This window comes from Alexandromys fortis, unplaced genomic scaffold (genome assembly GCF_014885135.2).
Source record: "Alexandromys fortis isolate MF-2015 unplaced genomic scaffold, M_Fortis_MF-2015_v1.1 scaffold_24, whole genome shotgun sequence".
NCBI lineage: Eukaryota > Metazoa > Chordata > Mammalia > Rodentia > Cricetidae > Alexandromys > Alexandromys fortis.
The window spans coordinates 12,186,773-12,210,315 of NW_026067906.1; the positions used below are offsets into that span (position 1 = coordinate 12,186,773).

General features: G+C 38.4%; 2 protein-coding genes across 5 annotated transcripts in view; one reads left to right on the top strand and one right to left on the bottom strand.

Annotated features, from left to right (window-relative positions):
• Positions 1 to 6: 6 nt before the first annotated feature.
• On the bottom strand, positions 7 to 10,576 carry Glipr1l1 (GLIPR1 like 1). The gene is made up of 5 exons (XM_050135511.1): positions 10,343 to 10,576; positions 9,844 to 10,086; positions 2,329 to 2,429; positions 685 to 770; positions 7 to 137 (listed from the first exon to the last, which is right to left on the bottom strand). The coding sequence occupies exons 1-5, from the start codon at positions 10,532 to 10,534 to the stop codon at positions 7 to 9; spliced, it is 753 nt and encodes a 250-aa protein (XP_049991468.1). The 5' UTR covers positions 10,535 to 10,576.
• Positions 10,577 to 13,491: 2,915 nt separating this feature from the next.
• Caps2 (calcyphosine 2) overlaps positions 13,492 to 23,543 on the top strand; it is a 38,851-nt gene continuing 28,799 nt past the window's right edge. Inside the window, exons 1-7 of one of the 4 annotated variants that reach the window (XM_050135616.1) lie at positions 13,492 to 13,547; positions 15,974 to 16,085; positions 18,151 to 18,200; positions 20,614 to 20,659; positions 20,744 to 20,869; positions 22,115 to 22,288; positions 22,854 to 22,976. In XM_050135616.1, coding sequence (XP_049991573.1) covers positions 16,008 to 16,085; positions 18,151 to 18,200; positions 20,614 to 20,659; positions 20,744 to 20,869; positions 22,115 to 22,288; positions 22,854 to 22,976 — 597 coding nt within the window. In that variant the 5' untranslated portion in view covers positions 13,492 to 13,547; positions 15,974 to 16,007. The other 3 variants (XM_050135615.1, XM_050135618.1, XM_050135617.1) reach the window with 3 other exon arrangements.

Genomic DNA, 23,543 nt, shown 5'->3' on the forward strand with positions numbered 1-23,543 from the left:
CCAGAACTATCTTCTATTGGTAGTTTCAGGTAATGAGGAATCACTGCCTTTGATTGTGTATCCACTGATGACCTCATTGGCTCCAATGAGCATTTCCAGTCCAATGGTCACATAATGACTCTCGTTAAAGTAAATGGCTCGCAGAATAAAAGTGCACGTTTAGAGTGTGAGGAAGGAACTGGTAGAAATAATGGGAGTTTGATACGGATGAGGGGGTGTAGAGTAATGAGAGTGGATAATATAGAGCTAAGAAGCTGTCAAACAGCAAATAGGATTAATAAAAAAACTGATGATGGAAGATAAACATTTTTTAATAACAGTTCTGATGGGGACTGGTATTTACTTCTAAATAATTGAATATTCTAGTAATAACAAGTAAGTAACCATGGTTATAACAAATGCAAATGCACACTTCAACCAATAGCTACTTTGTGCACAGCAGCAAACTAGATCTCAGTTGTACTTAATTTGCTTTTGTCTTTTTCCTTGAAAGGGGAAATAGTGAAGGGTGTAATTCTCTGAACTAAATGTATTTATATGTAACTTATAGAAAATGCTTTATATTCTCATAGAAACAATCAAGTCTTATAGAAACTGGAAACGGAAGAGACCCCATGTAAAATTGTAATGAAGTTAAGGAAACACATCTGTCTAAGTACGATACTATTTTTCTTTTTTGCTTACAGCAGAGATTACTGACGCAGTCTTCCGCTTTACACATGGAGCAGAATTCCCCTTTTTTGTAAGGATTGGTGTTCTTCTCATTTCCTCTGCAAAAAGGGAGACCACTCATGAGTCAATGATGCTTTTAAATTTTCACCTACATTTAAGCAAGGTGCTTCTGCCTTTCACTAAGTCACGACTGTGAAAAAGAAAAAGCAACAACAACTATTGTTCAAAAGAAGACCCGTTTCCTATGTACTAACAAGCCATCAAAATGTTCCCCGTTCATTTTTTCTTTCCTTCCTTCTCTTTTCTTTTTCTTCCCTTCCTTTATCTTTCTCTCCCTTTTCTCTCTCTTCTCCAATCCCCTCTTTCCCCTTCTTTCTTTTCAAAAGCCTGAATTATAGGAAGTGATACTGTCCTTTCGTGATTTTCATCAATGGTTAGTCTTTCTTGATTTCTTCTTCAGAAATATGATGTTGCATGGCAGCCATCGTTTTGCATTGGGAGAAAGTGTATTTGGCCTGAGCTGTTGGGGCAGTGTTTGTCCTTATTTTAGCTGCTCAATGAAAAGCGAAGCAAGAACAGCAGTAGATCACATTTCTGTCTCCTCATACCATGTCTTACCTTCTTTTTTTTTTTATCATTTCTATATATTTATTCTTTGTGTTTTTATTTACAAATATCTATCTTCAAATTTTTGTTTCTTGAAGAATCACATTATCACCTGTTTAAATATTCCTTTTATATTAGTAGATATTTGGGTTAGAGTTTTAAAATTTCATTTTTATACCTCATTGTGTTTATATTTTCATTTGAGCAAGAATCCACCCATAGCACATTTAAAAATGACATTCTTTCTTCCAAAAGAAAGAACCCTTAAGGAAACAATATCGCTCTTTTTCTTCTTCTATTGTTAACATTCATTAGAGTGGTGTTTGATGACTTTTTTAGTTTTAAATTTCAGTAATCTTATGGTAGTTTATATTATATTACCTTTGCCTCTGTTCATGTATGTGTGTACATGTGTGTTAAGACCAATATTGGGTGTCTTTTTCAATCATCTTGAGCATACCTTCTGAGACAGTTTTACCATGACCCTGTGGCTCATTGACTGGCTAAGCCAGCAAGCACTGGGCATCTTCCTGACTCTGCCCATTTGGTACTGGCAGGGCTGGTGTTTTAGGTGCGCCCATAGTGCTGGCCTTTTATATCGGTGTCAGGGACCAAACTCAGCTTCTAATGCTTTAAAGGCAGACAGCTTACTAGTTGAGTCATCGTCCCAGCCTCTCCTAATTAGAATTAAGAAATAACTTCTCTGAGAGGAGAGGCTTTTCATTTAGGCAATACTTTGTCACTCTTCTATTTTCACTTCTTAAATTAGTTTTGCTCAGGGAGATGTCATCAAAAATACTTTAGGGTCTAGTGTAAGATACTGTTTGTAAATATTTGTGCCATTTTGTTGTTGTTTTGTTTTGAGACAGGGTCTCTATGTAGCACTGATTGGCCTGGGACTCATTATGTAGACCAAGGACTGCCTGGACCTCACAGAGATCCAACTGCCTCTGTCTCCTGAGCTCTGGAATTAAAGGTGTGCTCTATCACACACAGCTTTGTAAACATTTGTTATCAACTTAGGACTTTTTTTTTATTAAATCAACTTACGCTGGTGCATAATTGCACACAAATAGTGCAGCTGATCTTCCCAAAAGATTAGGACAATTTGAAACTGCACATCCAACTTTAAATGTCTTGGCCCAAACTACCTATAAGAAAAGGAATTAAGAGTAATGTATTAAGACAGTCCATGTAAACAATTCATTATGCTAGTATATATGTACATATTTGCTTATTACATTTCTTCTAATATCTAACATATATATTAGATGTATCTAATAGATCTAAGTTATTTTCTGTTAAAGCAGCTTTCATAAGGGCAATATAAATGGTTTTCTTTCAGAAATAATCATCATAAACCAAAAGGATATCTTAATAACTAAATCATAATGTAATACACTGTTAAAATAATTTCTTCTAGATAACTTAGAAAATATATTTTAATTCTCTCGAGGGGCATATTATAAGAAACATCAAAATCAGACTAGGAATGAAGACAATGATTTACTATCTTCTCAGAAAAAAAATGTTCCTAAATTGTGCATTTTGAAGTTTCCGATGATAATGTTACCTTTGTCAAGTCACAAGATAGATATGGTTTAAGAACATGTGAAGTTTATTATAAGGTCAAACATAAGAATGTCAAATTTTAACATTTTCTTAAGGTCAAACATAAGAATGTCAAATTTTCATATTTTCTAAGCTGTAAGAAAAACTATTTTCAAAAGTAAAAGCTTTGTAGGGAAAATGGACCATAAGCAAGAGCTAAAGAATGATGAACATTTCCAGTTTCCTGAGTCAATGATAGAACTGAATATCTTCTCTTCTCCAAATGAAGACATTTTACATATCCTCCATAGAAAAGAAATAATCAGTGAAAAAATTAACCAAATAGACTTTCTAGCTTTTTAAACTTTCTAGTTTCATTAAGAAAATAAATGACACTATTTCACAGATTGAGAGTCCAATCTCTTTTTCTCACGGCTGAAGTATAGCTGTAATTCATTATTTTGCTAAACATACTTGAATGGATATTTGACTGCCTGGAAGACAGCAAAGCTCAGGAACAGGCATGGATAGCTGAGGACCAAGAGATAAACTTTGCTTCTCAACACATACCTGGCTCAGGATGGCAGATGACTTCTGAGCTAGTTTCTCATTTAATAAAAATAAGATTAGGCTAAGTATTAAAGGATCCTGTTCACTTTGAATATTAAAAAGTTCTTGAAATAGAACACTGGCAAGTGTATATATTTTCAAGGAATATTTAGACTCTGGTTTCTTAGTATCTGTACTACAAAATTCTATTTGCTCGGTGTATTTGTGTGAATGTGCGGTGTGTGGGGTTTGCTTCTGTGTATGTTTAGGTGCATGGGTTTCTGCACTCATATAAGCAAGAAGATGTTAGAGTCCTGACTTACTGCTCTGTACCGTATTCTCTGGAAGCAAGGTCTCTCATTCAGTCTGCTGAAGGCTGTCTGGCCAGAGAAGCCAAGGGATCCTCCTGTCTCGCCTATACTTCCCCCCAAACCCCTGCTGGTCCTGGGATTCTAGTCATAGATGGCAATGCCCAGATTTTTACATGGGACCCAGGGATTCAAAACAAAGTCCTTCTGCTTGCACATCAGAGTGCTCTTAAATATTCATCCATCTCCACAGCCCTGCTAAGTATTGTTTACACTGTGATATTGTTAGGTTTGAGAATGATAGACATATTGATAGCACATAGCTTTAAACTGTGGTCCTTTCTTGGAATGGACTAGATATAAAACTTATACATATGTTGTATTCATAAAATAAGTGAATAACAAATGCAAGGCACCAGTTTGCCTTAAGCATAGAAACATTTATCAAGACATACTTTTGAATGAGTAAAAAGAATAAATTTATTCCCAGTTATTTAGTAGCATTCACCACGTATTAATGAAGAAGACCAAATATCCCATTATTCTGTTTACATTTACATGGCAGCGAAGACTAATCCCCCCTGCCTGACATAACAGTTTTAAGATGTAAAGGATATTGGAGAACGTGTTCTCTTTTCATGACTACAAGAGAAAGTACAAAAGCTCACTCACAGTCTTTTAGGTGTCTGCCTTTCTTCTTTTTATCAGGACACTTGACATTGGATTTCAGGAGAATATTATTTTTACTGTGTGACTATATGTCACTGTGATTGAATTAATAAAGAAGCTGCCTGGCTAATTGCTGGACAGATAGAGGCTAGGTGGGACGGAAGACAAAAAAGAGAGCGTGAAGAAGAGGAAGAGGCGTCTCATGAGTCCTGAGGAGATGCAGAGGAAGTAGGAGATGAACTCTCTCTACTGAGCCATGTGACAGAGTGTAGATAAGAAATAAGGTTTAATTTAAAATGTAAGAGTTAGCTAGTAACAAGCTTGAATTATTGATTGAGCACTTATATTTAATAATAAGTCTCAGTGTGGTTATTTGGGAATTGGATGGCAGGGGAAAGAAAGCCTGAATACAAATCCCATTTTCCCAGTTGTACGAGCAATAGAAAAACTCATCTTTATCAATAGAATCTACTCTGGTGTCCTGGAAAACATCTAGATATATAAGAGCATCTTGTTGTTGAAGAGAAAATAGAAGTCCATAAATCATGGCAACTGTGAGCTTCTTCTTCACTGAATCAGTGATGGAAACTATTTGCTCGACATGATGCTGATACTACTACTATTCAGGATATTCCTGGGCTTATTGAAAGGACGGTTACAGAGCAGCAGATAAGTCAGTCATTGTGCTCTACCCTGCGGATACCAAGAGGAACTGCTTTGCCTTGAGAAGGACATAAACAATCAAATTATATAGCCTAACAAAGTAATTTTGGTAGGACACCAAATGCTAATTCAACTTAGATGCATGAGTGAGTTTGGTTAAGCAAATTAGCTTCTTCCATTGCTTTCGCAGCCTCTGGAACATGTCTAGATGTAAATGCAGAAATAAGGACAGATTTCTATTTCTATATACAACCACAAAAATAAGAAGAAAAAGTAAAAGAAATGGTGTTTTCAAGATTTTGGGCATCAGATAGCAAAAGATAATGAGTTAAAACATTCAAAAAAGATACGACCTATGCAACTGCAGTCAGCTTATTGCCTTTCTGACTCTTGAGATCATGGTGTGGGAGGGGAATAAGTTGAAGAATTCACATAGGAGATCTTAACTGAGAGTTTAGGAAGAAAAGGTAGGTAGAGATTTTAAATGGAACAACACTAAAGTAGTCAAAATTGTCATGGGATGAGATTCTCATCTACTCAGAAAAGTATTAAATAGCATATGTGTAGAGAAGATACTCCAGGCTCAAGATAGAACAATCCATAAGAATTAAAGACCAGTACAAATCAGAAAAGAAGAAGTCAAACTTTCACTACCAGCTAATGATATGATAGTTTACATAAGTGACCCCAAAAATTCTATCAAGGAACTTCTACAACTCATGTGCCTCTTCATTAATGTAACAGGATACAAGAATAACTTGAAAAAATCAGTAGCCTTCCTTTACACAGATCATAAATGGGCTGAGAAATAAATCATAGAAATACCACTCTTCACAATAGCCACAAATAACAGAAAATATCTTGGATAACTCTAACCAAATAAGTGGAAGACCTGTATAACAAGAACTTTAAATCATTGAAGAAAGAAATTGAAGAAAATGAAAAGAGCTCCCATGCTCTTGGGCAGGAAGAATTAACATTGTAAAAACAGCAATATTATCCAAAGCAATCTAACAGATTCGATGCAATGCCCATAAAATCCTAGCAATATTCTTCATAGATTTTGAAAGAACAATACTCAACTTTATGTGAAAAAGCGATAAACCCAGGATAGCCAAAACAATCCTGTACAATAAAGGAACTTCTGGAGGAATCATAATTCCTGACTTCAAACTCTACTACAGAGGCACAGTTATGAAAACAGCCTGGTATTGGAATAAAAACAGACAAGAGGACCAATGGAACTGAATCAAAGACCTGGATATCAATCCACACACTTATGAACACTTGATTTTTGACAAAGAAGCAAAAAATATAAAATGAAAAAAAAGAACATATTCAACAAATGGTACTGGCACAACTGGATATCAACATGATGTAGAAGAATGAAAATAGATTCATATATTTTGCCATGCACAACACATAAGTCCAGATTGATCAAAGGCCTCAAGATAAAACCAACTGTACTAAACCTCATAGAAAAGAAAGTGGAAAATATGCTTGAACCCATTTACACAGGAGACTATTTCCTGAATATAACCCCAGTAGCACAGACACTGAGAGAAACAATTAATAAATAGGATGCCCAGAAACGGAGAAGCTTCTGTAAAGCAAAGGACACAGTCAACAAGACAAAACAACCACCTATAGAATGGGAAAACATCTCCACCAACTCCACATAGGACAGAGGGTTGATCTTCAAAATATACAAAGAACTCAAAAAACTGGTCATCAAGAGAACAAATAATCCAATTAAAGAAATGGAGTACAGACCTAAATAGAGAACTCTCAAAAGAGGAGTCTAAAATGGCTGAAAGGTACTTAAAGAAATGCTCAACATCCTTGGCCATCAGAGATATGAAAATCAAAAAACTCTGAGATTCCATCTCACACCTGTAAGACAGCCAAGATCAATGAACGGGTAACAACTTTTGCTGGACAGATTGTGGGGTAAAGAGAACACTCCTTTGTTGTTGATGGGAGTGCAAACTGGCACAGCTGCTTCAGAAATCAATGTGGTGATTTCTCAGAAAATTAGGAAACAACCTACCTCAAGATCCAGTGATACCACTTTTGGATATATATCCAAAGGCTGCTCAACCGTGCCATAACCAATTAAAAAAATTGAAATAGGGCACAGAAGTCTTCCAACTCAAATAGTCCAGGTGGATTCCAAGCAACATTCTATTAGATTTTCAAAGAAGATCTAATAAAATTTGCCTGAAGATCAGACAGTAAAAACTGCCCCACTGGTCATCCTAACAGACCAGGCAGTGGTAAAACACAGTTTTAATCTCAATAACCACACTAGTTTGCCATAGAAACTGAGTGGTAGTGGTGCACACTTTTAATGACATCTCTAGAGAGGAATATAAGATGGGAGGGAGACAGCTCTCAGACAGTCTCATTCTGAGATTCCTGGAGGCAGGATTTCGGCTTGAGACTGAAGTAGAGGTAAGAGCCAGTGGCTGGTTGTTTTGCATTTCTGATCTTCAGATTGAACACCAACATCTGTCTCTGAGTTTTTATTAATCATGCTACATTAAGCCAATCATTCTTAAACTGAAAAATAAACAAACAAAAGCAAAACAGAAGGGATACATCCAAATTGTTTCTATGAAGCCAAAACTGATGTAACATCAAAACCATGTTTAAAAAAAAACATAGATACAAAACATAAATACAAAAATCCTCAACAAAATTCTTGCAATTAGACTGCAGACATACAAAAGCAATGGAAGGTTTCTACCATGACCAAGTTGGCTCCATTCTGGAAATACAGGGATGGTTCAATATAACAAGCCAATAAGTGTAATATAGCACATAAATGGACTTAAAGATAAAAATAATAGGATTGTATTAATAGATGCAGAAAAGGGCTTTGACAAAAATCCATTATTTTAATACAAAAATAATGACAAGAAAGGACTGGAGAGAATAACATTAGAGGGAACCTACCTCAACATAATAAAAGGCACAAATAGGAAATGTATAGCCAACATCATCTTCAATGGGTAAAAACTTGGCACTAAAATGAAACCAGGTATGAGACAGGGATGTCCACTGTCCCCTCTGCTTTACAATATTGTGTTCAAAGTACAAACTAGAGCAGTAAGACAAGGGGAGGAAATCAAAGGGGAGGCAACAGGAAAGATGTCAAACTATCCTAATTGCAGGTGACAAGGTATTATACAGAAGAGATCTCAAAAATACCTTGGCAGCAACCAACAGTTCTCTAATTGTTCATAAGGTGCTATCAACAAGAAGGAACTCACAGCCAGCTACCTAGAGAGTGACATCATAAATTTGGAGGAGAACCTACAACTGCCACTTTTCCAAAGCAGCATAGTTTTTGGCTGCATTCTGCATATTTATCTCAATATTCACAAAAAAGTATAGGTCATACCCTTTATCCGAGAAACATCTTCTTGCAATAGATGGATATTGGTACAGAAGACTACAATGCAGAAAGCATGTGGTGCCCGACCTCAGTTGGTACATCTATACGTGTACACAAGGGTCCTGCACACAATGTATAGGGATCATAGTGGGAGAGGGAGTGTAAGCTAAACCCATTAAGCTTCATCAACACAGATGACAAAACCAGCCCTGAAGAAAGAGGATACCAATAGATATGCTAACAAGGAAGTAAGGAATCTCACTGGACTTCAACTCTAGACCAAGATCTACAGGCAACTGAGGAACACTAGGAGTAGGAGAAATAGTCTTCCCCAAACTTGGTATGCAATACCAAGTGGTCAGTCTTGACATCATATATGTGAGTAGTATTTTACAGACAGAACAGGTTGTATTTATGTATTTAGAAAAACATACATATATAATAGCAATTAAAGACATGGAGGGCATGATTTGAGAGAGAGCAAGCAGGGGGACAGGAGAAGTGATTGAGAGGAGAAAGGGATGGGGGAATATAATATAATTATATTTTCAAGTCTAAAAGAAAAAGAAAGTAAACTAAATCATATTCGTGTGACATTGGCATATGGAAGAAATGATTGTGAGTTAAAGACACAGGAATAAAATTATCAGAATGATCACAGAGAGAAAAATTCCATAAACATAATCGAGGCACCAAAGCGGCTTGGCTCAAGCACACTTCCAACATTGGTAGGGGTTGCTAGCTAGGCAGAGGGAAGGGAGAAGGAACTCTTATAAGAAACAGCAACCCACTGAGTTTTGACCCTACTGCATGTACTGGCTTTGTGGGAGCCTCCCCGGTTTGGATGCTCACCTTCCTAGACCTGGATGGAGGTGGGGGGAGGACCTTGGACTGCCCACAGCAGGGAACCCTGACTGCTCTTTGGACTGGAGAGGGAGGGAAGTGGGGCAGTGGAGAGTGAGGTGAGGGGGAGAAAAAAGGGAGACGGGGAGGAGGCAGAAATTTTTAATAAAAAAATTTAATAAAAAAATTAAAAAGAAAAAAAAACAGCAACCCGTATTTCGCAAATGTGTTTTAAACTATAGACTTAGTATGGTAAGCTCAAGATTCTAAAGCCCAAGGAAGGTGGAGATGACCCTGGAACCTCATGGAAAGTTGATCAGGACTGGAAAGAAGTAAACACAGTCATAGGTGTGGAAAAGCCACAGGACTGAACAAGAGGGTTACAGTAGATTTCTTGTAAGTAATGTAAAGAAAAATGACAGCAGAATAGCATTTTTTAAAGATCATAAAAGCTACACTCAATTAATGGGATATGCAATAAAATGGAGTGTTTTTTTAATGAATATAGAAGAAAATACCAAAAACTGTTTCTTGTCACTAAAATAAACACAAGAACTAATTAATAACCCATTAAGTACCTACCTGTGTATAATTGCCACAAATTTTCGAACAGGTCATATCGTCAAAATTATAATATTTTCCTTCACTATACCAAAGAGAAATAACTTCCTTTGGTGTACTGTTTATTGGCCCCAAATACATATTTTCTCCAATAAAGTCAAAATCCACAGTGCAGCTATATCGCTTTGCAGTACAGGGATTATGTGAATATTTGCACTTCCTAGTCCATGATTTGGCCAACCGTGCTAAGTCCTTGTCCCAATGCTGAAAAAAAAAAAAAAAAAGAAAAGAAAAAGATTAAATTGATTAATACATATTTCTTTCCAATAAAATCATCCTAATTGTAATAAATTAAATTTCAGCTAATTTTAGCTCTTTACTAAAGACATCATTTTTTAAAAGAAGTAATTAATTGGGGATCAAATGAGATGCAGTTGAAAGACAAAAAAGAACGGTTGATTTACGAGCCCTCTCCTGCTTAAACGCATCGTTCCGGACAGCACCCCGCCTCCTGTCTCACCAGGTATTGCATATTGGCTGCCGAGGGCGTCACCTTGCCTCGCATTTCGTTATGGCGGTCGACACACTCGTGTATAAATCCCGGGTCATAGATAGTTGGCACATAGGGAACTTTGACCAGTTTGGAAAGTTTGCTGACTACCAAACATAGGCCTAGGGTCCAGAAACACTTAAGTTTCTTCGTCAGGGCCATGCAAGGACGTAGAGTACAGCCCTGGTGAATATGCCTGAACGGGGATTATTAAACTCTACCCTGGCTCTGCCTTCTGATTAGGCTGTGCAGTGATCCGCAGACTTCTTCCCTGCCTTCAGTGTTGCCATGGAGACTGACGCCCAGGGAGTTCTGAGCCAGGTCTTACACTCTCAGGGAAAGCCTGAAGCGCCCTCTGGTGCACAGTTCTTTCTAATCCACTAACTTGCTTTCTGAAGAGCTAATCCCCTCACAGAGTTTCTAGATTGTGAAAGAGGATGTTACAGGGTGCTGAAGATGGCTCAGGCCCATGCAAACAAAATATCGGGACTTTCCCGCACACGTTGGAGCAGACGGTTGGAGCAGACGGTTTAATCACTGCACTCAGGAGGCAGGGCAGGAGCAGGGAGATCTCTGTAAGAGTGTTTGAGGCCAGCCTGATCTAAACATCGAGTTCCAGGCTAGTCAAGAGCTGAGATCCTGTCAGGCTGGGGGCATAAGAGCAAATAATTTATGAGTTTCTTAGAGTCCATTTCCATGATTCGTTTTTATATTCTTTTAAAGTAAAGTACGTATTATTTTGTCCCTTTCTTCAGACACTGAAAATATAGACTAGGCAACTGGCGAACGCTGTGGCCTTCAGTTATCACCTTGTGAAATATTCAGGATTTTGCTTCAATTTCCTTTCGAGTGATTAGCTGGAAAAATGAAAATAAAAATCCTGTTAGAATCCTCGGATTTATTGCTACTGCTGTAATTTCCACAGGCCATGTGGAAAATTACAGCCAAAGAGTTTCTTCTGGCAAAACTCTTACCTTCTGATAATTTAGAACCTGCCTATTGGATGGATGCTAGCAGATTCTAGATCATCTGTGCTGTGACACCCAGGGTTCGAACAGTGTATGTTGGTGCTCACTTCCCTGAAAACCAAGCATAAGACTACTCCCTTTGGCTTTAATGCTTTAAATCTATTTGTCAGTTGCTGTTATTTGGTGATAAACCACAAGTTTTCTGTAATATTTAACGGTATCTTTCAGTATTTCTAGGTTAGTAGTTCTAATACTCAGGTTGTTGAATGAAATATTTAGGTTATTTACAGGGACATTTAGTTCAAGCAAATGCAGGTTGATGCTCACTGAATGTTCTGTCCTAATCAGCTAACCTCACCAGCCAAACAAATCACCAAAAACTTATTTATATGAAACCAGTTACCATTTTTTTCCTTTAGCAGAAAGCAGAAGTTTATGTTATGACAGGGACACAGAAACAACATAAACTCAAACAACAGCAGCAGTAGCAATAAATCCGAGGATTCTAGTAGGATTTCTATGGAGCGAGAGAAGACGTGTTTCTGATTTATTATTTGCTGATGAGGGCTTGCTGCGTGCACTGCTGTGATGTCACACACACGGGCAAGCTGAGTTTCTCACATCCCCCACACTGGTACAAATATAGGCATGTGTGTTCTCATGGACTCAGACAGACTAATGGTCCACGTGCATGCTTGTGTATATACCTACATGCCTCTGCCATTATATAACTCAACTAGGAAGATACACTGGTACCATTTATGTGTATCCCCCCCTTTTTTTTTTTTGGCTCAGTGACATATATCAGCTTGACAAGGATGCTCCTTGCTCCTCAAGTCTCCCCTGATCTTTCTTCAGTTTGTACATGAAGGCGTTCATATTTCTTCATGGAATCAATTGCTAATTGAAATTATGTCCATTTCTGTAGCTCCTGCCTATCAGGCTGTGCCTTTCCCATAAACAGTGGCCTTACTTTCTCCATTCATTTTTCTCTAAAACAGGTCCTTTGCGCCTTCAGTAAAAGTTTGTTGACAGAATAAAGGAGCGAGCATGCTACTATTAGGTTGTATGCGCCTAACCTTCTGGACCACAGAAACTGTATCTTATTCATCTTTTGCATGCACAAAGGGCCTAATAAACATCACTGATTAGGTCAGTGATACAAGGCAATGATCCTTAGGCTCATATAGCTTTAACTTTTCTAATCTTCGCACGTTAGCAGATTGTGGGTGTCTGGTGTATGATGAATACGTGAAAGACTGAGTGGTTATGAAAATAAATATCGAAAGCAACACATGAGCTTCAAATAAAAATTTTCTAGGTGCTGGAGATGGCCCAGGAGGTAGGATTACATACCTGTGTGCCTACAACCCCAGCAGTGGGGGAAGGTAGCAAGACAGAGGGATCCTTCTAAGTTTTGTGTTTGCTTTTGCTTTTGTCTCATGAGCTCATATGCTGTTGTTCTTCAACTCACTATGTAGCTGAGACTGATCTTAGACTTGGGAGCCTTCTGCCCCCGATTCCTGAGTGCTATGCTTAACCATTCCATTAGGTTTTTCAAGTGTTGGGGATCAAATACCCTCCTTATTCATGCCGGGCTGGCTGCATCGCCACCAGTGAGTAGAGTTTCTGTGCCTTCAAAATAGATTTGGATTTTTAATCTGAAGCTGTTTTTAATGTGCATATTTTGATACCCATGTTTGGAAGAAAGTTAGCTTTTAAAAGCTACCGCAGTCAGCAAAAGCCAAACAAAATGAAACGATTTTAAGCCTCAAGGTTTGCAGTTCTGACATCGCATTGGTGACGATACCATCAATTGTTATCGGAGTAGAACTTTATCAATATATCAGCTAACCTTGTTCCTTTATGGCCAGGTAGCTGCGGGCCAGACATGGTGCAGAAATAGCTAAGATTTCGGTAGAAAATTGGTGATAGGCTGGGATACAGGATGCTTTTATATTGTTTTCTCCTTAAATATTAACCTGGACATCTGGTAGTTGCTCTGTGAAACCGTGTTCAAACCGTGGAAATGAATAATCCACCAAGGGTCGTGATCCTTGCCGGGTTTTGGCGCTCTCCTGATGCAGGAGATGCTTGCTTGAGTGAGTCCCCTCCTGTGCTCTTACTCCAGTCCAGGGTTTAGGGCAGAGCTGGGTTCTCAGACCTGGGAGGTTGTGTGGTAAAGCAGAAATCCTTTAGACTTTGGGGTGAGTTTGGCCCAAAGTGCAGGGTGTGGAAGTGGCGGGGTGGAAGGAAGGGAGGCACAGCATGAGACCCAGAGGCGGCCAGGCAGAAACTAAGGGTAGCTTTGAGGCCTCTTTTATTACTGGGAAGTTGAAAAGGGCAAGGTGGAAGCTTAAGGAACCAGCGCCAGTTGCCTAGCAACTTGAGACGCTGGCCCTGTTTGCTGGGAACTGTCCCTTGGGCTGGCGACCTAAAGCTCCCAGAAGGAAGTTCTTGGTGGAATCTGGTTTATACTCCTTCCAGACCTTCTTTTCCGGATCTGGGCTTCACAGAGCTAACATTGCTAGGTCAAATCAACTTGGCTTGTTCCCTGTCCCCTTGAGTCCTAGATGAGGTGGAAGGTGGATTCCTTTTGGCACACCCCAGGTATGGTGAAGTAAGATTTTAATTGAATTAGGAACAATTTTGTGTTCAATCTCAGATCTTGGGTGGGTGTCACCACGGATTCAAGGTGGGGTCTGTGTCCCTCATGAAATTTAAGTACTAAACTGTATTTATTAATCTTTTCCCTCTTCCTTGTTTATGAACTAGATTAGATGGGGTTAAGCCAAGTGATGGTTAGTTTTCCGGGTCTCAGCTTGCTCAGTGTAAAAATCAGAAGCTTGGGCGATTTTAGCTTTTGAAGAGCTAAATTGTTAGATTCTCTAATTGGGGGACTAGTAGGCAGATGCTAATCCTTCAGACTCCAGTGTGCCCCTTATGGCAACATTTCCCTTTGAACACTCTTATTTGCATTGGGATGAATCACTTTTGTGAACGAATCACTTCTCTGCCGTGCCATTCTGAATTAGGTCATGCCTAATTGACTGAATTTGCTCATTTTCTTGGCTTTCTCCTAAGTCTTGAGATATAATGTGGGCATCCACTGGAGTTATTGATTTTATAAGCTTCAAATCAGTTTTACTGAAGAGTCCTTGGCACTATTTGGTGCTGCAAACACCTTACTGGATTGTTTCCTGAAAGACCTGTATGTTGGCATTGCGATTGGTGTTGTTAGGTATAGAGAAATGAATTTAACATGGGCATATTCCAAGTGTATATGGACATTTATGATGCATTAATTTATCTATTGACTCAACAAGTATTCATTAAAGAATTTATGTTATATGAAGGGCAGTAACTACCAGCCTTTGTGGTTGCGATACCACACTAAAGACTCAGTGGAGAAGCACAGGGGACAGTAGGCACAGGACATTCTCGCTTTTTTATTTGCTCTTGTTATTAACTGCCAACCAAGTCTAGTGGTTTAAAACGTCATATGGTTATTTGGAATGGCAACCATAGTTGCTAAGGTATGAAGCTGGGAGGCTGGCAGTGTGTCAGAGAGAAAGCCGTATATTGGCTGCTCAGCGTCTCCATCTTAACTTTGGCTTGTGTTTGAGTTACTGATCTATTGCCGTGAAGAGGCACCATGACAGAGACAACTTACAAAAGAAAGCATTTAACTGGGACTCTCTTGCAGTTTCCGAGGGGGAGTTATGACCATCATGGCAGAGAGCATGGCAGCTGGCAAGCAGACATGACCCTTGAGCAGTAACTGAGGGATTATATCAGGCTCAGCCTGATGTGGGCTTTTGGAACTTCAAAGCCCAGCCTAGAGGCGTACCTCCTCCACCAAGTCCACCTCCTAATTCTTCCTAAACAGTTCACCAACTGGGGACCGAATATTCAAATATGCAAGCCTATGAGAGAAGTTCTTATTAAAATCACCACAGCTTTTTAGTTGCTAGCCAGCATGGTGAATACAGTAATTTGTTCTGGAATTGAACCCATGGCCTTGGAGGTGTCAGACAAGTGCCAGAACCAGTGGGCTACAAACCTACCCTCCAAATGTAGTCACTTTTGTAATATGACCAAATAAAGGAGCTTGGCTTAGAGCATTAGTGCATTCCAAGTTGCTTCTTTTGAAAGGTTCCTGAAAAGAAACCCATTTTGAAGTGTCTTCAGGATTATTTTCAAATCTGATGATTTGTGCTGTTTCTGGATGGCAATTTACTCTTAGAGTAGGATTCCTGGCCTGAGGTGAGTGATTTTTTTTTAAAGAGGAGAAGGATCTGGAGTGGGGAAAACACAAAAGATAGGGCACAAAAGAATTGGGGTTCGATTACACTGGGCATGAAATAATAATCAGAGTTGCTGTCTACTGAACCTTCCCTCATTCTACCAAGATGAGGACTTCTTTGGGCATATGTCATGTCACGCAGGCTTCCATGAAGCATGATGTATTTGCATCACCAAAACATGATTTCAGTTTATAAAATCAAAAATGATTCATAATTAGCCATGGCAATTAAATACAACGGCTTCTCTGTATGGACATGTACCGTGTATGGATTATTTAAAATTCGAGTAGGACTGACCATTTTGCATTTGTTTTATCTCTTAAAAGAGCAGCACATTGCATGAGAAACACATACATTTGAATGGACTTAGAGGTCAAAGGAGTGGCTGCATCTAGGAACCAACCTCGCCTATTTTCTCAACGAAAGAATTCACTACAAGTATGTAAGCCTAGGATTTTCCTCTTATAGAATGATCCCTTCAATTGCTTCCACCGTCTTTCCCTCCTGTTTTCCCTCACAAATATTTAGGCTCAGTGTTCCCTAGATTAGGAAGCCTGGGGCCAACAAATTTGAAGAAAATCATTGTTTTAAAATAGATTGATTTAGCTTTAAGTTTTTTAATTTTAAGATTATTGCTTTATCATTGTTATTTAAAAAAATCCCCACATATTAGCAGAAAATATAAGAGAAAGGAGAAAATATAAAGGAAGAAGAAAGTATCATTTTCTTTTCAGTGTTGCCACTATTACATGCTAGTGGATTTATGGTTAATTGGTACATCATTTTAAACCGCATACTTAATCACACATCCTATAATCATTTTGTGTATTAAATGCACTGAAAGTATTAGTATTCATAAAAGATATAGTGTAACATGTACAAAAGATTTGAAATATCATAAACTAAACTTTCTCTACCTTGTACACTATTTAAAATGGAATTTCAATGACTGAATCCCTTGAGTCTTTTATTATTATTATTATTATTATTATTTTGGATTTTTGAGACAGGGTTTCTCCGTAGCTTTTTGGTTCCTGTCCTGGAACTAGCTCTTGTAGACCAGGCTGGCCTCGAACTCACAGAGATCCACCTGCCTCTGCCTCCCGAGTGCTGGGATTAAAGGCGTGCGCCACCACTGCCCAGCTGAATCTTATTTATTTTGTACTCATAACCCACTTAGCATAGTACTGGGTACCAAAGGTCCAACAATCAATGAAATGAAGACTTAGCTCAAGGAACCTCTCATCTTACAGATGGGATTGGTATTCCAACAGTAATGAATTCAACTAGGAACGATATTTAAAGGAAAACCATGACTCCCTAAAGCAGAGAAGATGGTGAACTGTAGGCTAAAAACCCAGTGAATGAGACCAACACCTCCACTCTCTGTGTTCAGGGCTCTGAAAGGCAAAAAGGCGAAGACATTAATGACATTAATGACACTCGTGATGGATAGAGTCAAGCCACAGAGCTGTGGCTCATGTAGCCGTCACCAACTTGCTATTTTTGTATTTACATCCAAACGAAAGTATTTGAAGAGAAAATCTTATGCTTTTATGTTAGTAGGGTAGGAAGGGCATCCAGATATCCTTCTTAACTCTCAAGAGACTGCTGTCTGTGTTTCATGGAACAACTAAATGCAATTTCTCTCTCTGGTATTTTTATTTGTTTATTGATAATTTCATTTATGAGTACTATAATTATATTGGTTTCTACTCCCTCAATTCCTTCCAACTCCTTCCATGCTCTCCAACCTTCCTCCTCCATGGCTTCTTACTCTTTATTGTAATATGTATGTATATAATTTACAACTATAACCCGCTGAGTCCCTTTAGAGTTGTTCATATGTATATATCCTTAGGACTGACTACTTGGGATTGGTTAACTCATCCGGGGCTTTTTTTTTTTTTTTTTTTGTTTTTCGAGACAGGGTTTCTCTGTGGTTTTGGAGCCTGTCCTGGAACTAGCTCTGTAGACCAGGCTGGTCTCGAACTCACAGAGATCCACCTGCCTCTGCCTCCCGAGTGCTGGGATTTCCCTGGAGGAGAGGGATCGCTCTCTCTCAACCAGCCATTAATTGCCTGTAGCTCTTTCTGTAGGGGAGGGGCCAGGAAAGCTCTCCTCCATCCTCAACATCCTGACAGCTGGTGATGTTGTTTTTCAGGTCTTGTTTAAACAACCACATCGTTGAGGTCTCATGGGTACAGCATCCCTGTCATGTATACACCTAACAGGAGCCAGCCCAGTCCTCTGGCTGTCAGTCTTCCTGCCTGTTTTAGTCTTGGGAAGGACCCATCTTCCCAAGCTGACAGTGCTGGGCAGGTGGTCATTGTCTTAGTCATCATTTCCTCCGTGTCATAATTACAACGAGGAGAGTCGCGGGAGGCACATTTTCTATGGCATTTACAGGGGGAAAAATGTAATTGTCTCTATTGCATCCAGTCATGGCTTATCTTTTAATGTATAGTGCACACTGATTCTATCTCTCTCTCTCTTATTAAAGCAAGGATGGACTTCCAGATCATGGGCAATCCAGAATCCCTGCCTACCTGTGTGAGCTACATTTTTTTACCTTTCCATTGCTGAACCGCCACATAATTATTGTACTTTGGTAGTTAAAAACTACATATGCATATATTTTATTGTGAACTGCAGAAAAGTCTGCATAGAAAAAGCCTGAATATTATCATTTCAGAATTTTTTTTTTTAAAAAAAACAGCCTCTTTCAATGGGATGGTAGGGATATGGACAATATTCTGTTGTTCTTATTTAATGCTGTTCTCACAATTTCCTGAAAAAAAGAAATTCTTTCTTAAAAATCATTTTGTCATTTTAAGATTCAAGCTTAATTTAAAATGACACATAACGTCACAAAACTATGAATTTAGGAATTCTATAGGGCATTTTGATACATGTAGAAATCAGAATAAGTATACTTACTCTAAAGAAATGTATGACATTCTTCTTTTTGTGATTGGCATAGTAAAAGTTACCTAATAGTAACTATACCTGTATTTTAAATTGTCATGTTGACGAATTTGAGAATGTAATTGATATTAGTAAAGTTTTCTTTTTTAGAATATGTCATATATATTATAGTTTCATACATTTGAAAAGTAAAATTATTTTTCATGTAGTTTAGATTACATGACATGTAACTTGGTAGGTTGAATTACACCATAGTAATACTTTTTGTAGACTAAAAATAAGCAAGGTCAATAATTTCATCTGTTTCTACATGGTAGATACCTTTATCTTCAGCTGGATATGAAACTTAAGTTACGTTTAAGTTAAAAAGCTATGCTTATGTACTGAATACACAATATAGATAATAGTAAGGGGCATGTCAGAGAGAGTATAGCAAATGGTCTTCCAGTTGTGTGCTAATCTACAGTTTATAGTGGATGTGAAAAATTATTAAATATTTACTATACATTTTCATTTGCTCGTTATAAAAATTAAATGCATGTTGTTGGTCAAAGCTTTTGTTACATAAATTATATATAGCAAGAAATTTTCACAGCTCATAAAATATGTAAACTATTATAAAATCCATTTAGGCAATTCACACCCACAGAATGCTTTGTTTTTCTCTGGATATCTATAATCAGCCTATGGCTGTAGTGATGAGCTAATTCCAGTGTGAATGTTGGGTGATATTTTTATTTGCTATAAAATATTATGAGTGGTTGCTTGGTGAAACCAATTTTGAATGCTTAAAATAATATTGCTGAACATTCTCTTGTGCCACTGTACTGGCTGGTTTTGTGTGTCAACTTATCACAAGCTAGAGTTATCTGAGAGGAAGGAGCCCCAGTTGAGAAAATGACTCCATGAGATTCAGCTGTAAAACACTTTCTCAATTAGTGATCAGAGGGGGAGGGCCAGCCTATGGTGGATGGTGCCATCCCTGGGATGCCCATCATGGCTTCTTTAAGAACATGGGTTGAGCAAGCCATGGGAAGCAAGCCAGTAAGCAGCACCCCTCCATGGCCTGTGCATCAGCTTCTGCTTCCAGGATCCTGTCCTGTTTGAGTTCCTGTCCTGACTTCTTTCAGTGATGAACAGCAATGCTGACTTTTAAACCAAAAAAACCCTTTCCTCCCCAACTTGCCTTTTGGTCACGATGTTTCGTCACAGCAACAGAAACCCTAATTAAGACAGTAGCCCAGCAATAGACAGCTACATATGTGGTGTCTTACATTTTATTTGAATTATTAATATTTTCTGCCTCCACTTTTTAAGTCTCAGAAGTCAACAAAATAGTAAGTCAAATCTTGATTCCTAGTATTTGCTAATTTCCATGCAAATAATCCAGTGCTGGCTGACTTAAAGTGAGCAGATTTGGAAAGGGATGTATGCAGTTATACCATGACACAGATATAGATCTTACTAACCTGTTCCATGCTCACCTCAACAGCACACAAGATACCCTAGGGCATTACAATAGCAGAGCAGGAAAACCATTAAGACAGTGGACTTTGAATACTTATTGCCTTTTCCTTTCTTATGTGTCTGTATATGTTTGTGGTGTGCACGTGTGCTTTATACTTTGGGGAGCCCTTCTCATCCTCCCGAGTGCTGATGATAAGCAGCTGCCACACCTGCCTAGATATTATGTGGGTTCAGGGCATCTGAACCACTCTCCTGCCTGGAAAATGCCTCAGTCATTGAGGCACCTCCTTAGCACCACCCTTGTTCCAAATATAATTTATTTAATTATACATTTGTATACTTTTATTATTATATTTCATTTATTATTTTATAAATAATGACTATTTCATAATCATTTTGAAAAGTTACTAAATATTTATCAAAATCTACAACCCTTCCTGCTATGCAAGGGTAGACAACACACCATTAGCTTAATTGTGACTTTGTATATAGATAATGTATTTGAAAATGATTTTTCTGTCATTACAGACTCACTTAAAATTTTATGAGCTGCATAGATTATTTCTTTTAGGGTCCCGCCACTTGATTTGGGAAGCCTTGTTGACTCTGATGAGGAGGTAATTTTAACTTTTTTAATATAATAAATATTTGACAATAGTAGCACCTATGAGCATGTACTATCATTCCATTTTATTTTTTAGGATAATTTTTCAGAAGCACCATGTGGTACAATGCACGCTCATCTCAAGCCACCACAGTTACCTTCGACTCTGGCTTGGATTACGCCATGTCAAAGACCACATACACAGTATCATCCGAACGAAGTGGTCAGTATGCATTTAGTTTGTATGTTACAGTGGCCATTGCTCTAAAATTGGCCTCAGTCATCTTTTGTGTTATACTTGTACTGTCTCAAAACTCTCCAAGAGTTGGACATACATATATATTCCCAACACACACATATATATGTATACCCACACACACACATATAATATATCGGTATCTGTGCTTATCAAAGTCAGAACAAATGCCCACTGACTCTATTATCTTTTGCTACCATGAAAATTTGACAAGCAGCCACAAAATACTAGGAATAAAATAAGGTGATACTTTGGAAATGGCAGCTGGTGCTTTTAATTAGTGTTGTTAATCTCTAATTCCTAGGGCTGTTTTGATCAAAAAAATCAAAGAGCTACATAAAACATCTAAGAAAAATACCTTGATGTTAATTCTTTCAAGTCACTTTTGGAGCAGACCTTCAGCAGAGCAGAGAGTAAAGGATTCCTGAGGTCATGCGCCCATTCTGGTCAGGTCCCCTGTGGTCTGAGCTCTGTCAGCTGGATATTTTATTGTCCCTCCTGTTTGGAACACAGACTACAGTAGTTTTCTTTAGAGCTAAGAGCTAAAGTAAATGGTAAGCCTGGCAATGTCAACAAGAAAAAAACTACTTAAAAAAAAACTTTTCTAGACTGTGGTGCTGGTGCACACTTTAATCCCAGCACTTGGGAGACAGAGGCAGGTGGGTCTCTGTGAGTTCGAGACCAGCCTCATCTACAGCATAAATTCCAGAACAGTCAGGTCTGTACAGAGAAAGCCTGTCTGGAAAACAAACAAACAAACAAACAACTAACCAACCAAAGAAACAAAAAACCCCAAAGAAACAAAAAGCCAAAATACCATTTTCTGGCCATCAAAGAGAGTTCTGTGAGAAGAATGTTGAAGTGTAGGTCACCACAGCTGATGGCTTCCCGCGTGGGTGCAGATGTGGAAGGAGTCAAGGGGCTGGTCGCTGGGAGTTTGACCATGCTCCAATATGAATAGCACAAACTGAACTTGGTTCTCTCTCTCTCTCTCTCTCTCTCTCTCTCTCTCTCTCTCTCTCTCTCTCTCTCTCTCTTTCTTTCTCTTTTCAGGGTTGGAGGAGGGTGTGTCACAAGGGTTGTGGGGAGGATCTGGGAGCAATGGGAAGTGAGTCTGGTCGGTTTATGAAGTGAGATTCCCAAAGAACCAATAAAAATATTATGAGAGACCCAGCTTTCGGGTGCACAGCATGCTTTGTGTGTTGCCTCTAGGAACAGGACATCATCCCAGAGGATTTGCCAGCACCCACAGGCAAGTACAAGCAGAAATATGAGCAATATGCGGCTGAAATGAAGGAGGGCTACAAACAGCACATTCGGAGAACCGCAGAAAAGGCGAAAGCTACCAGCCGGCAAGACCTGGCAGGAAGCAAGAGGAATGAGAAGGTAACGTGAGAAACTTGACAAGTGTGCATGAACCTTAAAGCGAACAATGCCCGTGTCTTAGAAATATCTTTTCTGCTGTCAACTTAGAAAGTTTATCGCTGAACATTTATTTTAATAAGTCAGGGCTATTTAAAGTATTTTATGTGTATCCACTAAGTTAATTTTCAAGACAAACCAAAAGCCCTGCTGTCGGTATCTTTCGTACAGAAAACTTTGTTTCTACACTTTTAAATATGTGACCTTCCAAAGAAGATGGACAGTAAGAAGAAATCCCAGAGGAGAAACTCGTTAAGCCTGGCAGGTTCTTGACTAGATGCTTTGTTGGTTATGATCATTTCTGTCTTTTACTTAATGTCTACTGTATATCAGGTATATATAAGCATTTGTCATTTTTTGATACAGTATCGACAGTTATTCCCAGTTTATGACAAAAAGGAGGCTCAGAGAGGTCATCTAACTGAACACATGGAAGCCTGCATCCCAAGACTGGCTGGTACTCTGAACCCTCCAACAGCCTTTTCGGGAATACGAGCCTGATGGTTTGTTTTTTGCCTTCCTTGTGTAGTGCGATCAGGGGGAAGAAGCCTGCGTGGATGATCTTCTAACTTTGGATAGGAAAGCCCTCCTGCAGCAAGGTTATGCGGATAGCCCTCACCATTTAAGGAGCAGCATAAGGAAATCAGATGCTGTAAGCCACCAGCAGTTTCCTTTATTTGATAAGTCATTAAGATATTTATCCTCCCAAGATTTTACGATTGTAATTGAATAAAGAGTTATAGCAGTGAATTTGGACTAGGAGGAATATGCATTAATATCTAAATTTAGCCCTTAGTTTTTATAAACAATTTACTTGTGTTAGGTATGTTTCCTGAGGAAAAAAATTTTTGAATCATTGAATTTGTGAAAATTTAGTTTATTCTGCTCAAAATATTAGTTGGCCACTATGGTAGTATGCTTTGAATTTGGCACCACTTTCTTGCCACAAAATAAAGCCTAATATTTTGGTTTAAGATTATGTTTTAACTACATTTCTCCTTTTGTCTTTCTCCCTTAAACCTTTTCTCTGTGATATATATATGCATATATACACAAGTATATAATATATGTATACATGTATACATGCAAATATACATAATACATACACACAAATATATGTATATATGTATGTGTACACAAAATTCTATATAATATATGTATATATAAATTTTTTATTGAGAATAAGAAAAAAAAAGTTTCCGCCTCCTCCCAGCCTCCC